The 20,809-nt window shown below is 35.1% G+C and overlaps 1 protein-coding gene across 2 annotated transcripts in view; it reads right to left on the bottom strand.

Annotated features, from left to right (window-relative positions):
• LOC131048565 (BAG-associated GRAM protein 1) overlaps nt 1-13,806 on the bottom strand; it is a 186,420-nt gene extending 172,614 nt beyond the window's left edge. The window contains exon 1 of one of the 2 annotated variants that reach the window (XM_057982564.2): nt 13,698-13,806. Coding sequence is in view for 1 of the 2 variants with exons in the window: in XM_057982562.2 (XP_057838545.1) it covers nt 5,623-5,856 (234 nt within the window). In the remaining variant the exon portion in view is untranslated. Of the gene's footprint in view, nt 1-5,622; nt 6,149-13,697 lie in introns of those variants that run through there. The other variant, XM_057982562.2, reaches the window with a different exon arrangement.
• Nucleotides 13,807-20,809: the final 7,003 nt, after the last annotated feature.

Here is a 20,809-nt window from a genome sequence, read left to right as displayed (position 1 = left end):
TGCACAATTTTGGATGAGCGCTTTTAAGGCCTTCATATGCATTACTTGAAGCGCATTTCATGTAGGAGGTTGCACAATGTTGAGGTCGGCATAGGGCACATTTGATTTGCCTTTCCTTTGTCCACTGAGTGTGGATTTCTCCAAAGAGGGGTATAAATGAAAGTTCACAAATCTGCATTCACTCATATTCAATCAATCACCTCCCTTCAAATCAGGATTAGGTCTGCTCTGCCTGAGCGAATTAAGTCTGACTTTCTGACCCTTAGGTTTGATGCTTTAAGGTCTTCCTTTATGTTTCTTGGTCTGATTTTATCCACTTGTGACTGATTATTAATGCCTTAGGTTTGATTTTTACTGCCTTAGGTCTGATTTTGACCTCTTCCTATGAGTGCAAATGAAGGGTAGGCATGTATGGCAGATTTTTGAGGTTGGCGTGCACAAAACAAAGCATTTTCAACATTTTGGCAGGAATTGGAATCTCTACTGCACAAAAGGATGGCAGATTTAGAGTGCCCTGGTGCAGAGCACATTTTCGAGGCATGCATGCATAAACTTAGGTGTAAATTTACAATTTCAGGTCTGATTGTTTATGTTTTCTTGTCTGAGAGACTTCACGAACTATGAATGTAGCAGGGGCAGCAAGTTCAACCACAGCCCCAAACCTATTTGAATGTCCTTCCCAAATCCTCAAAGATTTTGCAAAAGGCCCATTCAACCCCAAAAAACCTCTACTACAATTTGCTACAAGAGTTGACAAAGATAAGAAAAAAAATTCAGGGGGTAGTAAAGTATGGGAGTGTCATTTGTGCCACAAACAATATAGGGGCAGCTATACTAGGGTCTATTCCCATCTTTTGTGGTTAGGTGGTCAATGGGTGAGAGGGCAAAAAAACAACTCAAGCACAAAAAATTGAGGCAACTAGATTGCATATGAAGGGGGAAGCATTAAGTAAAGAGACTTCAATAGAGAGTATCAGTTTGCAGCCTAGTGTGTCAAATTCAATGGATGATGCTTGTCATGGGGGAGAGGGTGCCACTTCTAGTAGAGGAAAGGCAAAGAAGACTAAGAGAGAAACTAATATTGCTGATTTTTTTAACACACAAGCACGAGAGAAGGCTGAAGCCTCTATTGCCAAGTTTCTTTTCGCTCATGGTATACCATTCCATGTCTCACATTCATCATATTATAAACAAATGTTCAAAGATGTCATATGTGCTGGCTCCTCATTCATTCCACCTGGAGAAACTAAGCTATGCACCACTCTTCTTGATAAAGAGTACTCCAAGGTGACTAGTTTGATGGAGGATATGAGACAAACATGGATGAGGGATGGATGCTCCATAATTATGGATGAGTGGACCGATAAACATCGGCCACTCATCAATCTTATTGTCACTAGCACTGCAAGCTCTTATTTTCTTAGAGCTGTAGATTGTTCAAGTAAAAGGAAGGATGCAGCCTTCCAAATTCAGATTTTGAGAGGGGCCATAGAAGAGATTGGAGCCTCTAATGTTGTGCAGGTAGTGACTGATTCAACTCGTGTGTGTAAGCTAGCTGGATTGATGGTGGAGAGTGCTTATAAGCACATTTTTTGGACCCCATGTTGTGTGCATGCATTGAACAATACCTTGAAGGACATTGGGAACATTGATTGGGAGAAGGCAATGGTGCTAGAGGCTAGAGATGTGCAAATGTTCATTTGCAACCATCACACTTCACTTGCACTGTTTAGGACATTTTCGAGGAAGGAATTCCTCAAGCCCATGGAGACTAGATATGCTAGCTACTTTATTTTGTTAGAGAGGATGCTTGAGGTCAATGAGGCTCTACAATCCATGGTGGTCAATTCAGAGTGGGTTAGATGGCACACTGGAGGGCAGAAGTGTGAAACAAAAAATCCTTGATAATAACTGGTGGTCCACAATGAGGTAAGAAAATTGGCATTACTGATTTTATTATTTAATTTTTAATATGTTCATTTTTATTAAATAGTTTAATGATTCATAGATTATTGATTAATACAATTTTCTAACTTGTAACTTGTTTGCACTTGCAGATATATTTGCTCCTTCATTGAGCCTATTGTTCATGTGATTAGATATGCTGATACTGACTCTCCTAACCTTGGAGAGATTTATGAGACCTTTAATAACATGCTTGGGCAGATCAAGCAAGCTATTTATAGCAAGGACCCCACTTTGGGATTTTATGAGGAGCATCTTAGGCGCATTGTGACGCAACGGTGGAACATTATGAACAACCCACTTCACATGACAGCCTATGCTCTCAATCCCAAATGGTATGCACCGAGACCTAGGAGAGTGCCTCCATCTACTGATGAAGAGGTGAAAGATGGCTTTTTTAAGGCAATTTCAAAAATGTATAATGAAGTTGAATCTACCAAACTCCACACACAGTGGCTTAATTTGTCAATCTTTGTGGTCCAACATTTGGCAAACCTGAGGCGAGGTCGGATAGAGCTACATTAGCTCAAACCGACCCTATTGGATGGTGGACATGGCATGGTAGAGATGCACCAGATTTGAGAGTACTTGTTGTTCATCTTCTTTCACAAGTTGCCAGTTCCTTTATTCCAAAGAGGAATTGGTCCACATATAGATTCATCCAATAAGTCAAGAGGAACCACATTACCTCTAGACAATCGAAGAAGTTAGTGGTTGTTCACAGTGCATTGTGGCTACGGGATTGTCAGACTCCTGAGTATCGTCAAACTCCAGCCTTACATTGGGATGTCAATCCCGAAGATGCTATGCAAGTTGAGGAGAACGAGACACCTCCAAGATTGCTTGGGGTTCCATTGGTTGAGGAGGCAGCCCCTCTTATTGATAGTGACTTAGACAAAGACTCTAGCTCTAATCTTGATTTAGACTCTTAGTCTTAGACCTACCATGTGCTGATTATGGACAGCCATTATTTTCTTAGTTTATCTTGACATTATGATAGCCAGCTGATTATGGACTTCTATGTTTTAACTTTTCTATTTACAGTTTGTGCCATCTCATAGTTATGGGTGTTTAATATTTAATATTTCTCATTTTATGTCTATTATGGATGTTTATGGCATATGTTTGTCGGCAATGATTGATAAAAAACATTTGAATTTTGGTAAAATGTTTGTCAATTCTCTTGTGAAATCTCAATTCAAGTCTAATGCAATGTATTTAAGTCTATGATGAATGGTTTACCATTGTTATGATGTACATATTTGAAATTTCTCTATATTTGTAAAAACCCCCCTGTTTTTTTAACAGCCGTACCCTCCTGTCCCCATGAAAATGACCCAAAAGTACCCCTGTACCAGAAACATGTCCCAGCGTCCCCTGCCGTCCCCATCCCCGAAACTCCATGGAGCATATAGATGTAAACATATTTCAATGAAATTTTCTACTTGCAAGTTTTCAAAATATTGTAGGGTTCATTTAGAGCAGAAACATAGCTTTAGAGATTCTACAAAATAATAGCAGTTCAGGATCCTCAATTTGTATGCAGGAATGTCTGCCCATCTATACAATAAATGCACATTCAGAGCAAATCAGTTGAAAATTGAAAGAAAAATCAAGAGAACTTCTGAAAATAAATAAAGTCAAAACAAAAATAATGAACTGATTCATCTTAAACTCTTAATTTCCTATGTTGCACCAAGTTTCCAGTACACAGATGACAGGAAACAGGGGAACGCATTTCCAGGATGATTGGGAAAGGAAAGCCCTCTTTCAGGGGATGGCAGGGGACAGAAATTAAAAGAATTGGGGAAATTTAAAAATACTGAAAATTCCAAATATTCATATGATAAGGTGTTCACCATATTGATTATACAAGAATGAGAATTCAAGTTGAGTTGACATTAACAAAATTTCAATGTCTCGTCATTTGAGTTTTCATTACCAGTGTGCATATACAACAAAATGAAATGGCAGAAAGCCCACAACTACAATGTAGGGATTAAACTTCAGTGATGTTCTTGACTGTCATAATTGTTTTGTATGTTAAGAGATCCCTAAATTCCCATCATCGATGCGATTATGAAATAAAGTGACATTTCATCAACAGAATGGGATAAACTCAAACAAGTATAATAAGATGCAATATTTCAATGCTCCCACATGGGTTGCATCCCAGTAATAATATACTGCTTGCGAAGTGCACCGATGCCCTGGTTTTATTCATGTGAGATTTTCCTTTCAAACTCAGAGAGCATGAGCCAGTGCTTTTACATCCAAAGCCAATTATTCTTTTGCAAGGTGTGCCATGATGATGTGTAACCGTGAGGTGAGCCATTGCGTTATTTGGATACCAACCATGGGTTTGGTCATATAGGAAGTTCACCGACGGTTTGAAAGGGGCTATAAACATAGGCACCCCAACTGCACTAACAATTCATGGGAGATATGAGCTTTGACAATAAATGTGTGTGACACGTCTAATTACAGACAATTCTGCAAATTGGATTCTTTTTCATTTTGTTTAAAGAGTCGGTCAATTTTTTCGACATTTACATGTGGGGATGGCCAGACATCCCAACCTTTTTCTGGCCATTTCCCAGATGTTTCGGTGATACTTATCATCAACAGGGTTTAGGGAACGGCCCAGGGACATTTCCAAAGTGTCTCTGCAGTCCCCAGATGTCCGTGGTAACACCTGAAAAAAGCCAGGGGACGCATACCAGAGTCTTCTTGGTAACTTCTGTTGAGGCATTTGATCCTTTGCAGTAATCAAACGCACAGCAAATGAAAATGAGAATATATATACATTTCAGAATTTAGTTAAGGCAAATTGCCTAAAAATTATGCTGCTAATTTGGAAAATTAGATAAACAGTGAAAAACAACTGCAAATTGGATGAACGGGCAAAAGCATTTGCTGAACCCCGTGTCGAAGTTTTTATGTAACATTTTGAGTGAGCTATCTGACTCGTGATGATGGAAACAAAATATGGTGAGAATCATAAACAATCACAACGCACAATCTGTGTCTACATGATCGATTGGTAAAATATATTATAACCCAACAATTTCTCTATGACTAGTTTTTAAATTTTGTTTCCCTGATAATGAGTGAGGTAGCTCACCCTCGCTACATCGGAAAAGATCACTGAGGTTTCACAGAAGAGCTTGAACAAATATGAAAATTGTAAGGCGAAATTAGAAAGACAGATTAAAAGAAGCGGTCCCTGTGCATTGATCAAATCTTTTGAATGAAGAAGTTAATAGAGTTAACCGAGCATGTTTCGTTTAGCTGCAATGAACTTTTCAAACAGAAATCATATTCAGAATCCTCTCATTCAGACGACTGTTGGGTCATTGCCAAATTAAAAGGAGAAATTTCTCGGTAAAAGAAATTTTCTGAGAACAAAAGAGAAACTCTAAGGCACTATATATTCCATAATTTCAATTCAAAAACAAGTTTAATAGGACAAAAAATTTAGCAGGAGAAACTTTACATCTTGAAAAATAAGAACTATCTGCATTATGGGCTGACAATTTTTTTTCCAACCGACATACAAAGATTTGAAAAATATGCTAAAACTAGTCAATTGGCCAAAGCAGCCTATAAATTCAAACCAAAACACCCGTGAATTTAACGTTATTGGTACTTACATACCTCTTTACGCTTGGTGTCATCATCAGGAATGAACAAATCTTCTCCTTGCGATGCTGCTGAGATGAGGTCCTTCGCAACAGGAATGCCTTTGCCTACATTTTCGGCCGCCGGACAAATTGTACTATTAAATCGAGAAAGCGCGAAGAGTACAATAATAAAAATCGCCGCAGCTAAAGAAAGATTGAACTCCCCCCAAGAAGGCAGCAGAACGTCCCCCACCATTTGCCCCATCATGATTCTCTGTATTCAGTTATCTTTCTCCTCCAATATGTTCTTTCCAGGACTCGAACCCGGTAATCTCCATCTTCTTGATATTCATGGTAAGTGTCTTTGACTCCCAAAGTTTTCAATTCGAGAAGCGTTGAAAAAGTCCGCCACCGCGAAAATGACAGGAAGTGATTGATGTATGGAAGCGTTTTTCTTCTTTCTTGATCTTCTTGCGTGTTCTTTATTTTCTTGCTCTGGTGAAAATACTGTGACAAATGCTGACAAACTAACCCGACGGTTTTCTTTTTTTCTTTTTCGATTATGTGAAATATGAATTACCACGTCATTTAAAGCGCGTGTCATAATGGAGGGTAGACAGGTGTTTGCTCAGACAAATTTATTTTTTGCCTTAAATAAATCCAACGTGAAAATTTATAGCAGAGTGGAAATTTATAGTTCTAGAAGAATTTGAAAATTAGGGAATCCGAAGAATACGCAACTGGTGGGGTTGGATTCAAAGAAGAAATACAGTTGAGCGCTCAAGCAATTAAAAAATTCGATCTTTTTCTTTTCCCCGAGATAAAATGAAGTGAAAAAGCTTTCAATGACGACGTTCACGAGAGCAAAGAGATGGATAAAATTAATACTAAACAATGTCACTTTTCAGTTGCATATATCGATTGTTGTTTGTGCTAAAATTTATTCTATTTTTTTTTTTTAATTATTCTTTTCGTTTGTTTCACGAAGGGGTTGTGCCTCACTATGGCCCAATATTCTTTGTGTTGGAATTATTGGATTAGGTAGTTTGTAGAATAAAATAGAATAGAGTAGGAGAATTAAATAATGTTGATGGGGTTATAAAATAGTTTTATGGGGAAAAGGGCTTTTTCTTTTTCTTTTGGAATTTAGTTTTATGGTTTAAATTATTAGATAATCTAAAATATAGATTTATGTAGACACGTCGATATAAAAGGATTTTTGGAATTCACTTTTAGAGATTCAAATAAGCGACAATTTAAAGTGTAGATTTATTTGAGAGTAGTGTATTTGATCTTTGTAAAGTGATGAGAGTTTCTTGGATTTCATGCCACTTTCTTTCTCTCTCTTTTTTTTAATGTGGGGTTCTAGTCTACAACTAATCATTCTATGTTTCTTAGCGTTCTTTTATTCTTATGATGGATCAAGAGTGTGATCCAAAACTTGATGCAAAAACTTCTATACAGTCTAAACTAGAAATCTAGTGTGGATTGTGGAAATCTAGTATGATTGAGTAGTTTATTTGAAACAAAAAATTAAGAATTTTTTTTATTTGTACATTCTTTTTCTTTTAATTACTATGTGCATTTTTCAAAAAAAAAATGAATTAAGTATACATTATTTTTATTAATTAAAAAGATAATGTATTAGTTAAAAAAATTTGATGGTAGAAAGGTATATCTTCAAAGTAAAAGTGTGACTAAATCCAAACAATAGATGAAAATAAAGAAAGAGAGAAGTCTGATCAATAATAAACATAGATAAAATCGTTAAATAGTAAAAGCAACATCTAGGAGAGGGATAATAGTCATCAAGTTTGTCCCATATATCAGTGGGGATATTATTGTCATCAATAGGCTCCCAACCATTGAGAGCAGTCTGCTCTCAATCTTTTACAAATTGTTCAGCATAAACAAGGAAAATTATTAGCTCCAAATGAGGGAACCTACTAGAATTTGATCAAGCAAGAGTGTCATGCCTATGATATGAGGTAGAAGGTGACCAAGAGCACTAAGACTGTCCACGGGCAATGCGATCCCTAGGACCTTGTAGCTAAGAACCTTGAGATTGGGATCCATGATCTCATTTGGCAGATTGACCATAACCACACTTGTGCCCTTGACATGGAGAGGAAGCGAGGGCTAATACTCTAGCAACTATGTTACAAGGAGTGTTGCCGCATTGGTTAAGGAGCTCCTATAAATGCACATTTTTTTAGCACAATTTTATGAACTTGCACTTATATTTTCACAAGCACATTAGAGAAAAGAATAGCTTTAATGTATGAAGAAAAGTGATCATGAGTTGAATAATAAAAAATTAATTGAACTTTTATCTTTTCAAATACTAAAGAGATTCTCCACCCCAAAAGCATGTCAAATCTAGAGAAATTTGATTGGGAGGTAAGTTCAGTTATCCAACAACACTATATACTAAGTGAAAGAGTCAAGTAAAAAAGGCTTGACGAAATCATTTATCCAGCCACAAGCTTCTTGGGCTTTAGAACAAAACAAGAAAAGATGCTTGAGAGACTACGATTGTTCACAAGGGACATTGATGATTGAGAAATCTCAAGTGAGTTAAACAAGAACCAAACCAAAGACATTGGTAAATCATGTACCATGTAAACTGAGCTAATTGGGCTATTCTAAAACTATTGATGGCAAGTGCCAAGTGAAACGTAGAGTTGTCAATGATCATTTAATTAGTCCACCCTTCGAAGGTAACTCATTAGCTACAAGTATCTCTTGTAGGTTTAATATTTGTGAAATAGAGTTCCAAGATTACCATTTTCAATCTTTCCTTCAAGGCTTAAAGGATGTAACCCTAATCTTATGAACCATATAGAATGAATAGCATGAATAAATATTTGAAAGATCTCTTGATCATGGTTGGATATCCAAAATTTAAACTTGGCTACAAGCCAAGAGAGAAAATTATTGGTCATTCTAACAAGAAGGTCAAAAAGAGTTATGATTTCTTTACTAAACAATTTCAAAGCATGAAACTAAAGACCTTTGGCAAGAGGACAATTGTGACTAGAAAGAACTAGATACCACTAAATAGATTGTTAGTTAATTGATAGGCCACTATGGAAGTCATTACCAACCCAAAGAACTATTGAGGCTTAATGGACTCAATAATCCTCCAAGTGCTCGTAATAACAAAAGTTTCTTGAATTTGAATAGGTTCCCTTACTGTGAGAAGAGTTTAATGACCAAGGTCTTTACATTTTGGTTGTCCAACAAAAAATTCTAAATAAATAAAGTGCCTAATAAAAAAAAACCCAAGCATCATTACCTTCTAAATCTCTTATAATCCATTTAGCACTAAGAGAAAAATCTTGTTGATAGATTGAAAGAAGACTGGAAACCACCAACATCATGAGGGACACAACATAATTCTTAAACAATTCGATGGAAACCTTTATTCCTATTCATTAAAGACCATAAAATATCTCAAAGGACCTTCTCAACTTTGAAATATGAAGTCTTAGAAGGGTCCCAACAAGAAGAAGAATAAACATGGATGACAGCTAAAATTCTAGAGCACAATTGAAATTCATCAGGTAAAAAGGCGTAGTGATCTAATAGCTTAGCTTTTTCAAATCTAACAATGACAACTTGCCATAAGATAGCAAGAAAACTCTAAAAGACAAAGGGGTGCATAGAAAAATGAATTATCTCCCAATCATCAATCCATTTCCATCTAAAAGAAGTTAACTATCTATATGTGGGAAGAAAAAATTATTTGTAATATTATTTTTTTCATTGAATACTCGCATTAGAATCTTAGTAAAAATTATGTCAAGGTAAAGAAGAGCCTAGTTGAGTTCATTCCCTCCTCAAGAAGAGTGGAGAAAGAATCATTAGGAAAATGCCCATTGAACAACTAAATAGATAAATTTGACAAGGCAATACCTTTAACCAACTTTTGAGAGACTACATGGACCAAAAGATAGTCAAATCCTTTAGTAATAAGCACCTAAAGTATAGGAGCTAAAGGACATCCCTAACAAGTGGGCCAAAAAATTCCATAAGGCTTATATTATTGGTCATTAGTGATGATGAAGCTAAGACATTAGAAAAGAGCATTTGAAAAAAAAAAATGGGGTCCAAATCCAAGCGTCTAGAGCATGGCAAGAATAAAAGATTATTTGTTGCAATCATAAGCCTAAAGCATGGTGAGAATAAAAGGCTATTTTTGAAAAAGGCCTACATGCATTTTGAAACAATCTAACTTTTCAATAATGAACTTGTGTTTATCCTCTTATCTTCACAAGGATGAAAATCATCTAGATTTGTGAAGCTTCAAAGGCAAAAACCCTCCTAGCTTTTAGTGCAATTTCATACAAGGATTAACAATGTGCTTCAATAGATATTGGTTTAAATGCTTCAATTTAGTTAGCCGTGGATTTTTCAATTTTAAGTCTTAGGTTTTGCTTCATTTTGGGGTTTCCAATTGTGAGTGTAGCTACCATAATTTCTAGTGTGGAGGTTAATATTTTGTTCATATTTTTATTAGTGTTTGCTTGGTGGAATAATAAACTGTAGGTCATACCCTCTCATTGAAGATTTTTTGTTGTTGCAATAGTAGTAGGTTGTACCACTTATATAATATTTATAATGACATAGATAACAAATTTAACACCTTGTTTTCGTATATCTTTGCCACTCAAAGTTATTTGAGGTAATCATGTAAATTATCAACGTAATCTCTATTATTAATCGATCTTTGTTCACACACGCATTACTATTACCATGATGTCTCAAAAGACCATTCTTTACATATTATATTGGCACAGTTCCCACATTTATCTACAAATTCACTCTCATACTAATTGTTCTAGAAATCTCACCAATGTAAAATTGATTGCAATGATTTCAATCTTGCCCTGAAAATGAGAATGTCCAAGTTTACCTAGACTTTAAATGGAACTTGATTCCAAAAAGATGGTTTTGCACACAAGTCAAAAGATTGTATTGCAGTTGTGGGATACAAACGCACCTTGAGTTCTCATATGTATTTGAAGTTCATGTAGTGCACTACTACTTAGAACGTCCTTGATGAATTCTTGGATTTAAAGACTTCATAAGCTTTCTTTTGTGATTCGACCACTATGCTCGTTCATCAATATTTATCTAAATACTTTAATACAAAAACCGAAACAATGACTTGCATTTAGTCCACGTGTTTTATATACAGTTGTTGCACTTAAGTCACTATTCAACATTTGTTATTAAAAATTGGCGCGCCACGGGATTGTGGTGGATTTGGTGGACTTGCGTATCATAAAAAGTGGCGCAAATTAGAGCAAATCAACAAACGAAAAATTTTAATATATTTTTCTAATAATTGATTTCAATAAACCAGAACCACCGTAAGTGCAAATCCTAGTTAATGCCGGACGCATGAAAACGGAAATGGAATGAAACGAAAACGACTAAATGCAAATCCAACTTAATGGGGGACGCATGAAAATTGGAAATGATATGAGATTTAATAAAATTTTAAAGTTTACATGAAAAGCAAAACGAAATGTTAACTCGCCAAAAAATTTCAAAAAAATAACGAAAGACGCCTTCTCTGCGTGGAATTGCATAATGATGGTGGATTTCCCACTATCGCAATTAGAAAGTTTTAGTGGGCGATTTGAAGATAGTGTTAGATATACGCTCTTAAATTTTAATGATCGTAATTAGAATAATTTGTTTAATGTCAGTTTCACGGATAATTGTTTTAATTATTTCAGTTTGACCGTATTCATTTAATGTAAGTACTTCCTCGTGTCTTAATTAATCAAAATTAAGAATTAAATATTTTCAATTAAAAGTCTGATTTTATTATCTTATAATAATTATTTTTACATATTATAAATAGATTTTTATAATAATTGATCTCAAATAAACAGTATTGCTATCTTATTTTAAAAAAATAAGTATGAGTTTTTTCCTAATTCATTTTTCATAAATGAACAATATTATTAGTTTGATCATATTTATTTAATGTAAGTACTTTTTCCTTCAATTAATCAAAATTAAGAATTAAATATCTTTAATTAAAAAGTATGATTATATTATATTATAATTATTTTTTACATTTTATAAATAGATTTTTTTAGCAATTGATCTCAAATAAACAATATTACTATCTTGTTTAAAAAATAAGTATGATTTTTTTTCTAATTCATGGTTCATAAATGAACACTATTATTATGTTATTTTAAAAAATTAGCAATTGCACCTTGCTATGCAATGGGCACACCAAAAAAGTGTGGAAGGTCAAGCGGGAAAAATCTTAGTCTAGTTTTTGCATACATTTGTGTTGTGCATGAGGTCAATTGACAAGGATATATATAGGGGTAGAGAGAGGAAGAGATATACGAGTATATATGAGAGGGACAAGTACACTGAAAAGAACGACCAACAAGAACTGCATGACGAAGAACTAGGAACATCGAAGATGCAAAGAAAGTACATAGTGTCGTGGAAGGAACACTCACTTGACACACATCATGAAGCTAATGTCATGGAAGGAATACTCACGTGACAAAGGTAGATGGCAAACAAAGGCAAACATCAATCCCCCATGGCACTTTATAAGTAGTGCATGTGCAATAAAACACAAGATGTGCAAGATCTTAGGTATACAATGCAAGGTGGCACTTTATCTCAGTGTGTTTGCATAAGCAAAATGCTACAATGATCAAAAGAAATAGAAGACTGGAAATAGAAAGAACAGTTAAAGACGAGACATCCTACTCAAAGAAAGAGATCACAAGAACTGAAACATCTAAGATATTCACTAGAGTGTTGAAAAGCAAAAAACTGAATAAAATATACCTGGAAAAGAATCTAGGAATAAAACTTATGTGAATGAAAGAACACAGAACAAAATTTCCAACGATATTAAGTTTTTGAAAAACGGAGTTTGGATGCTCAAGTTATGTCTCCCGGAGTGCAAAAATGAACCTTCGGCTTTAATAGAAAAAAAAAAGAAAAATAAAAAATTTAAACCTCCAGATCTCGATAGAGCTCAAAAAGAGTTTTCCGATGATATAAGATTTGTCAAAAAATGTCTCCGTATGACCAAGTTACGAACCCCCTCGCCCCCCCAAAAAAAAAATTAAAAAAACCTCTTTTAGGGCATAAATAGATTTTGTTTTGTTTTTTTGACGAAAATTTTCTGACGCGTTTGCAAGTACAACCATCCGGATTTTCGTGTCTCGTAAAGCATGCCAATGAAAAAATCATGGCTCATATGCCCTTGTGACCGAAATAGGTCGAATTATATATCAAAATTCATGGAATCGGCCTCCTGAATCCAATCATGACGTCCTTTTGGCACCAAAATGTACCCAAAAATCAGCTACCCCAGAAATGGAAAAAAACAACTACACAAACCCCCGAATACACAAATCTGAAGAACAAGGCCCAAAATCTCTTATGAAGAGAACATGGGCGTGCAGATCTGGAGCTTTGATACCATATTGAAGTTGAGGAAAAATCAACTCTACAACTCCCAAAGATCACCTGCATGCAAACCTGTCACAGAAGGAGAGAAGCAAAAAAGCTATGGAGGTCAGAATTCAAAGATCCAAAAAAGAGGAGTCATATTGATTGTGCAACAAGAATGCAAATCAATAATTACAATTGTTTTGAAAATATAAAGAGAGAATCCTTATAAAAGGATACTCGGAACCCTAAAGGAGAAAAACCCTAAAGAATTATAAGATTCCTAAGATTAGCTTAAGCATAGAGTATTATAGACTAATAAATAAATAAATAATTATTAGCTAATAAAAAATTACTCTAACACACACACACACACACGTATATATATACACATATATATACACACACACACATATATACACACACATGTGTGTGTGTGTGTCTTTGGAGAGAGAGAGAGTGGGATAGAGATAGATGGAGAGAGAGAGAGAGAGAGAGAGAGAGAGAGAGAGAGAGGGGTAGTGAGGAAGACATAGAGAGATATAGAGGGAGAGGGAGAGTGAGAAACCAATTTACAATCACAACCAGATTTCTACAAAAACACCAAAAACAATCTTTTAAAAACATAGAAACCAATGAAATTAACCAGAGGCCTACCTGTTTGAGCAACCCTGGCAAGATTGAAGAAGAGCCCAATTCTCCATCTCAAGAAATTCCTTCTCCTCCCAAAACCCCCAATTTTTCCATCCAAAAATATTTTCCAAAAAAATCAATCTCCCATATTTTTCCAGAAGCCTAGGTTAAATGGAAAAGGTTTGACCAAAATTATTTTTTTTTTGGAATTAAAATATTTTATTTAAAATAATTCCTCAAAAATCATTATTTTCCAACTATATCAATAAATTAAACTTGCTTTTCAATTTAAAATTGATTTTCTCAAATAATTGAAATTAGCCTTTCTATTTCCAAAATGCCAACAAGATAAAATTAATTCTATTTCAATTAAATTTAAATCTTTCTTTTCCAACAGCATAAACATATTAAGTTTAACATTAAAATTAACTATTTAATTGAACTTGCTCCTAATTTAAATCGAGCAATTCAAATTAACGATAATTGCATAAAGAAACCCTGTTTAATTTAGTCCATTAATCTTTAATGCACAAACACATATATAATCACATTAATACCAAGGACTAATTACTCAATTTTAACCATACACACAAAACACGCAACCCAAGAAGTCAAACAAATAGACGACCCGCAAACCCAACCAAAGGGAATACCGACGACGATTGATGGTGCTCACTTGAGCACGACTATGGTCAAACGAGGATCTTATGACCACCTAATCCAAATTCTAAGGACCAAAGAGGTACACTCAAACCTGCAAATCCAGGTGGAGACGAACCTCGCACCCATGCGATATTGTACATAAAATCTCCTGCAACCAAGAGTCATACATGCATACATATATAAACTTGATGAAAGCATTAGCTCGAGATAATAACATGAAATAGGAGAATTAATAACTTGCATACAAATTGGTGTGAAAACCACATTAACAGGTATGCACTAAATCAAAACATTTGACTATAACATTATATTGAGATAAACAACCAAGGTCAAACCAAGATTAGAAATTGATTAGGGCAGGGGTACTACACTCTTCCCCCCTAGGTTCCGACTTACTCCTGGAAGTCATAAGGCTAGATGGAGAACATGTTGCACGCATAAGCCCTGAAACTCATTCAACAAATATTAAATTGCACATAGGAATCTTTCCATAAATAAATGAAACATTATTGCTAAATCCTCTACGAATGCCATTACCCATTGGCAAGATACATTTAAATCCATACATTTTTTATAACATTCTAGAAATTATCCACAATCATAGTAGAGATACACGAATCTTGTCCCTTTCATTATACCAAATTAATGCATTAAAAGAGGTAAGCGACAATTACCATACTCATGTATCAAACATGACAAGAAAATATGCCATCATGATCCATTTCTTTTACCAACCCATCTTTTTCATAAAACTTTATCGCATAGAAATAGCTTCAAAAATCAATTTATACAACCAAGTTAACTTTCATCAAATAAGAGCAACATAGATAACTCAATTGTTTACACTTGCCAGGCATATGAAAACCTTTCCAAAGACTATGTCCCATAACATAGTGACAAGTTAACACAATTTACTCCATGATACACATAATAACCATCCACATAACTAGAATGCATAACTCAAAAGGCCACATGTGAGCATGTCAAATGCCTGGTCAAAGATAGCATGCACGATCAACATCTCTATGCCTGATCTCATAACAACAATATGATCATAAATATCCAATATCTCACTCAAGGCTCGATGGTGCTAGGCACACCATAGCGGTGTTACCTTCCATACAAGACCTTCGTAAACATCCCTTGTTGAGTAAGGTGGTAGCCTCCAAGAGATAGTCACCACACATAGGTAGGTAGTGGATCCTAGCTGCATCACAGCCTCACATACCCCCATCCTCAAGGTTCCTTACATCTACTTCCTCGTACACACTCTACCAAGACCATCTCATACGTCCTTGGAGATGAATTTCACATTTCAACACAAGACCAGCATATGAAAACAATAAGGATAAACCAGTTTAGCCACCAAAGTACAGATGAATAAAGATAATAAATCATCAATTCCAACAGTAAGACAAGAAAATAATCCAGAATTTGCAACACCAAATCAAAAATGCAAAAGATCACAAGATCATGTCTAAACTTTCAAAGTCAAAGTAAAATAAATTGTTGGTCCCCAAAGAAATATAAAGAATATCACAACTGCACATAACATCACTATGTGACTAGCATCTAGCCACCAACGAGGAAGGGAGGAACAATCATCTAGCTATCACAGTAGCTCATCATGTGGTGCGACGTAGTCACACTACCCACATGGCATGGCGATGTGCACCTCGACATCACCTCGCATCACGTCGTCACACAACATGGCCATACCCCAAGCGAAGAAGACACGCAATGGACGTATCCCGCATGGTAGTGTACCTCGCGGAAACAAGCACGCGCAGGTCACGTCCCACATAGCGACGTATCTATAAGGATACTCATCGTAAGCCAGAGGTATACATGACTAAGGTCCACCCACATGCCCACCAACACATACTAACTGGAAGCTCATGTGGATAAACCTACCTCTCATGAAGACAAGGCAAAGGATCCTCCAAAATACACCATCACTATACACAAGAATCACCATCAATATCCTCAAATAAAAGAAAGGAATAGGCTGCCACACATAAACCTATAAATAGATTCATCGAACGGGAAAGTATTGAGTACACCTTTGATACAGTCTTATAGTATAACTATATCATTCCTCGAAATAGAGAAGCTAAAGTCGCTTCACGCCGACATTACTCGTACGCCAATCCATACTATTCAAGGAATGGTGACTTCGAATACTACCCCTTAACATAATGAATTACCCACAACCCGAGGATTGGTACTCAGTAGGGAAACAAATAAGCAACATCACATGAACAGTATGGTTTCCCATACTCATAAGCATCATATCCTCCATGGTTGATTACTTCACCAATCCATGGGCACATATAATAAACACTGGTTTCTTAGAATACACATGAATACACCAGTACTAGTTTAGTCACATTTACGGGGAGTACTTTCCAGTACGCTATCATCTACTCAAGGAAGGTTTAAATAATGCCTCCCACATGAATAATTGAATAAAGTTTACTCTAGATACAAGTACTGAAATTATTGACAATTCACAATTGCATAAAGAAATAACATCATTCCTATATCTTTCTCGAATTTCACTAAGCATTCGTAACTAAATTACTAACTATGCAAATTTATTTCTGAAGCTTAAGACTTTCATCTTTCCATAAGAAGTCCAAAAGCAAACATACAGTTTCATATGCATTATAAACATTCTATTTAAATCAATGCATTCTTCGTAGCATCTCTAAAAATCTTATGATTTAGGCAAAGAGAAGGGAAAGAGAGTTTGATAACCAAACTATTTCCTACAAAGACATAAGATCAACAAGATCACACTATAATATATAATTTCTCACTACAAGCCTATCATTTCAATTGCACGATTTTCATTACGCTACCGTTTTAGAAGGATGCCAAACAGTCTAACATGGCATTTCCGATTATTATGGTTGCAACAAAATGTTCTAGTTTTCCAAACAACAGATATCAAAATAGGTAATCTTTTTGATAATACCAGACCTCTTGAGAACACCCACTATTTTAATACCATACCGACGCATATCATAATTGCAACCTATCATTGATAATCAAATTACGATCAAAAGGTAAGTGAGGAGCTATCAACAAAATAATACATATTAATGCATGCACATCAAACAAGCTTTTCATTCGCGCTTCCTAAACACATTAAGGTAATTACATATACCCAAAAGCAATTTCAATGGAGCATTGTTAAAATAGATCCTCAATCAAACTGGTTTAATGAAACACATAAAACAATCTTCCGTGTAACACATTAATACACTCTCGAAGCTACTATAACATGTTCCCTTTTTTTATACTTCTTTTACAACAGAGAAGTTTCACATAACAACTATTCCCATATTGATGCACATTACTTGAGATAGAGTTTAATTATGTTAATTCTACAAAACACAAGGAGAATTATTTAATGTAAACATACAGTTTTCTCCCAATAACCAATATGAACTTTCAACCCAAAGTCCTTTTATAATCTAAAGACACATAAGTGTCATAGGGTTCACACAAGGGTTCAAGAAGTCACACCTTTCTCTTGCAAAAAGGAAAACTCAAATCAGAGATAATTACACACATCCCAAATATTTTTATTTCCAGAAAGAGAGAGAGAGGAGGAAGGGTTATAACCATTCAATTTGCTACAAAATAAGCATTCAACATTTACCATACTAGTCCTTCAAGTTGACAACACTAAGATAGATCATAATCTTAAACAAGCACAATTCGCATTTTCAGATTCAAGACAAGCACGGACCAACCCAAATGGATTAGTCCAAAGAGTACAACACTCAATAAGGAAGGTACATACGACTCTCTTTTAGAATATGAGTAATCGTAGATCAAGACATCAATAAGCACATAAAGCACATATAATCACTCAAAACACCAACATCATGAAGGTGAAAACAAGGAGTGAACACACGTGTTACACACAAGTTAAGGTCTGCTCAATCACTCACATACAAAGAGGAGGACAAGCATGCACATAAGGTCAATACACCTCACACCAACTAAGGGCACACGCGACACCAAAGATCCTAGTGTTTGCAACATGGGCTTTGATACCAAATGTAATGCCCCACCAGGAAACCCCGAAGGGATTAAGCCATAACACAATAATAGAGTGCAATAAAAAAAATTTAAAAGATAAACACAACATTAAGATATAACGAGATATCAAAATTTAGATTACATAGCAGAAGACATCAACTAACACCTACAGGGTTTCCCAACGTGATTACTTAATTCCACAATTCACTTAACTCACACTGATAAATCTAATAAGTTGATTATCTTTTAACGAGATAATTCTTAAACAAGGATAATTTCTTTCAGATAGATGAAAATATAGATCACAATATAAGGTTCATCTGTTAAGATTTATCTATACCTTTCATTCAAACTTTCATTTAGAATTTAAGTCATGCATCTAATTTAACAACACACTTGAATTTTATCATAAACTAATGGGTTCTTTCCATGCATACTTAATTTCATTAACAATAACCGAATGCATTCTATTGATCAAAACTACATTCTACCATGATCCAATTTCAGCATTTAAAAGACGACTGCATACATGCATTTGAGAATAATTTCTTCTAACCCACTTATACATTCTATCAAAATGTCATCCATACATGCTAACACTAAACATGAAACATAAGAACAAAAGCATCACATAACACCAAGATGATCTCGGAGTTCACCCCTAAAGGGCTACATCTCCGGATTTGCTCAACTGCAAGACCCCATTGATAATTAATAAAGTTCATAATACATAAGGTCCTCATCATTTACAATCCTGCCATCAAGGTAAAACATAACCAATATACAAATGACCACATCGGTCAATAAATACATAAACGATCCCTGACAAGGAAAGGATCCAGTTGAACATAATCAAAGCTAATACAAAGGTCCACTAGAGCATCCACAAAACTGAGTCATTGTAACTCAAGGTCTAGCATGAAATTAGGTTCTCACAAGGGCATAAGCAACAAGACGACTCCACAAAAGTGCTCCTATCAAGACAATACAACCACACACTAGCGAACGTAGAGACAAGTGTCATCACACAACTTGGTATGGTTACCATGGCAGGTCTTCATAGGTTCCGGCCCATACACTAGGTTACCCTGGCAACCTAATCCGAACCTTCGGCCCATCCAAGCCTCATGTGGACCCACACATCCTTTCGTGAGGACAAGAATGATCGTTTGCCATCTCAAGCCTTCTCACAACATGTCAAGGTGTTAGCACTCATCCCATGTGTGAGGCACAATTATCTTACTTAGAGATTAACATTCTAATCTACTATTAGGTTATCACTTTTTAGACACACTTTCGATGGGTTACCCAACAACCACTTTGGGTGAGACCCCCAATCGAAAGCCACTTTTCCATACCACACTAGACTATACTCAAACAAACTCAAAAACCAAGGAATACACATGGTCAAACCAACAAAGTTCAAAAAGGAGGGAACAACAATCTGGTCAAACACGACTCAAAAGAGGTACACTTATTGACGGTACTCTAACCAGAGACCTAACCAACTATGGTCAACCACGAATCATCATTCGACACCCACATAAAGGATATGACCAATACAACACCACACCAAAATAACAGTCAACTTGAGACCGAGGACAGAAACAGGTACCCAAATCAACCATATGACAGGGTCCAATCAAACAAAGCAAGGCTTGCCATTACTTAAGCAAAAGCGAATACAGAAATTAAACTCGCATAGGCAATAACCAGCAGATACAATCTTTTCTGAATTGATTTAAACATTAAACGTCGATCAAGTCTTCTAAATGATCTAAGTTTGATTGCAGTTATCTACCTCATCTAGGTACCGGTTGTTCTTGGTTTTCTAACTCTCTAAGGTTCATTGCATCGAACATACATAAATACGCCATTATGAGTTTTTAAACCAAGTTCACATGAATATAATTAAATAACCATTAACCAACTAAATATGATATTACTCTACAAATAAAACATCATTGTCATGTTTGTTCGAAAATAATTGCCCAAGTTCATCTTTCCAGAACCAAGTTAAACTTTTTCGATTAAGGAAATATACATTTAAAAGAACCATAAATAGGCAAGCTTTTCCCAAATCCACAAAATTACTTCCTTATGAACATATAGAAAAATACCAAAATTAACTATTAATTAATGTATATATTTATTAATCTGTGATTAATTAAATATAACAAATTAATAATTAATAACGAAATTAATGAATCAATTATTTAATTAGAAAAATATGCATTAATAATAAAATGAGACTTGAATATTAATCAATGTATATTTAACACTACACAATTAATTAATAACAAATTATTCATGAATTATTAATTAATGCCAAATTTAATCATAATTAGAAACTTTATTAAAAACTTAACATTTATTTAAAAAATATATATATATATATAAATTAACAATTTCTAAAA

The sequence above is a fragment of the Cryptomeria japonica genome, chromosome 3, assembly GCF_030272615.1.
Source record: "Cryptomeria japonica chromosome 3, Sugi_1.0, whole genome shotgun sequence".
Taxonomy (NCBI): Eukaryota; Viridiplantae; Streptophyta; class Pinopsida; order Cupressales; family Cupressaceae; genus Cryptomeria; species Cryptomeria japonica.
Note: the sequence above shows the minus strand (reverse complement) of the source record. Positions and strands in the feature narration are given on the sequence as shown.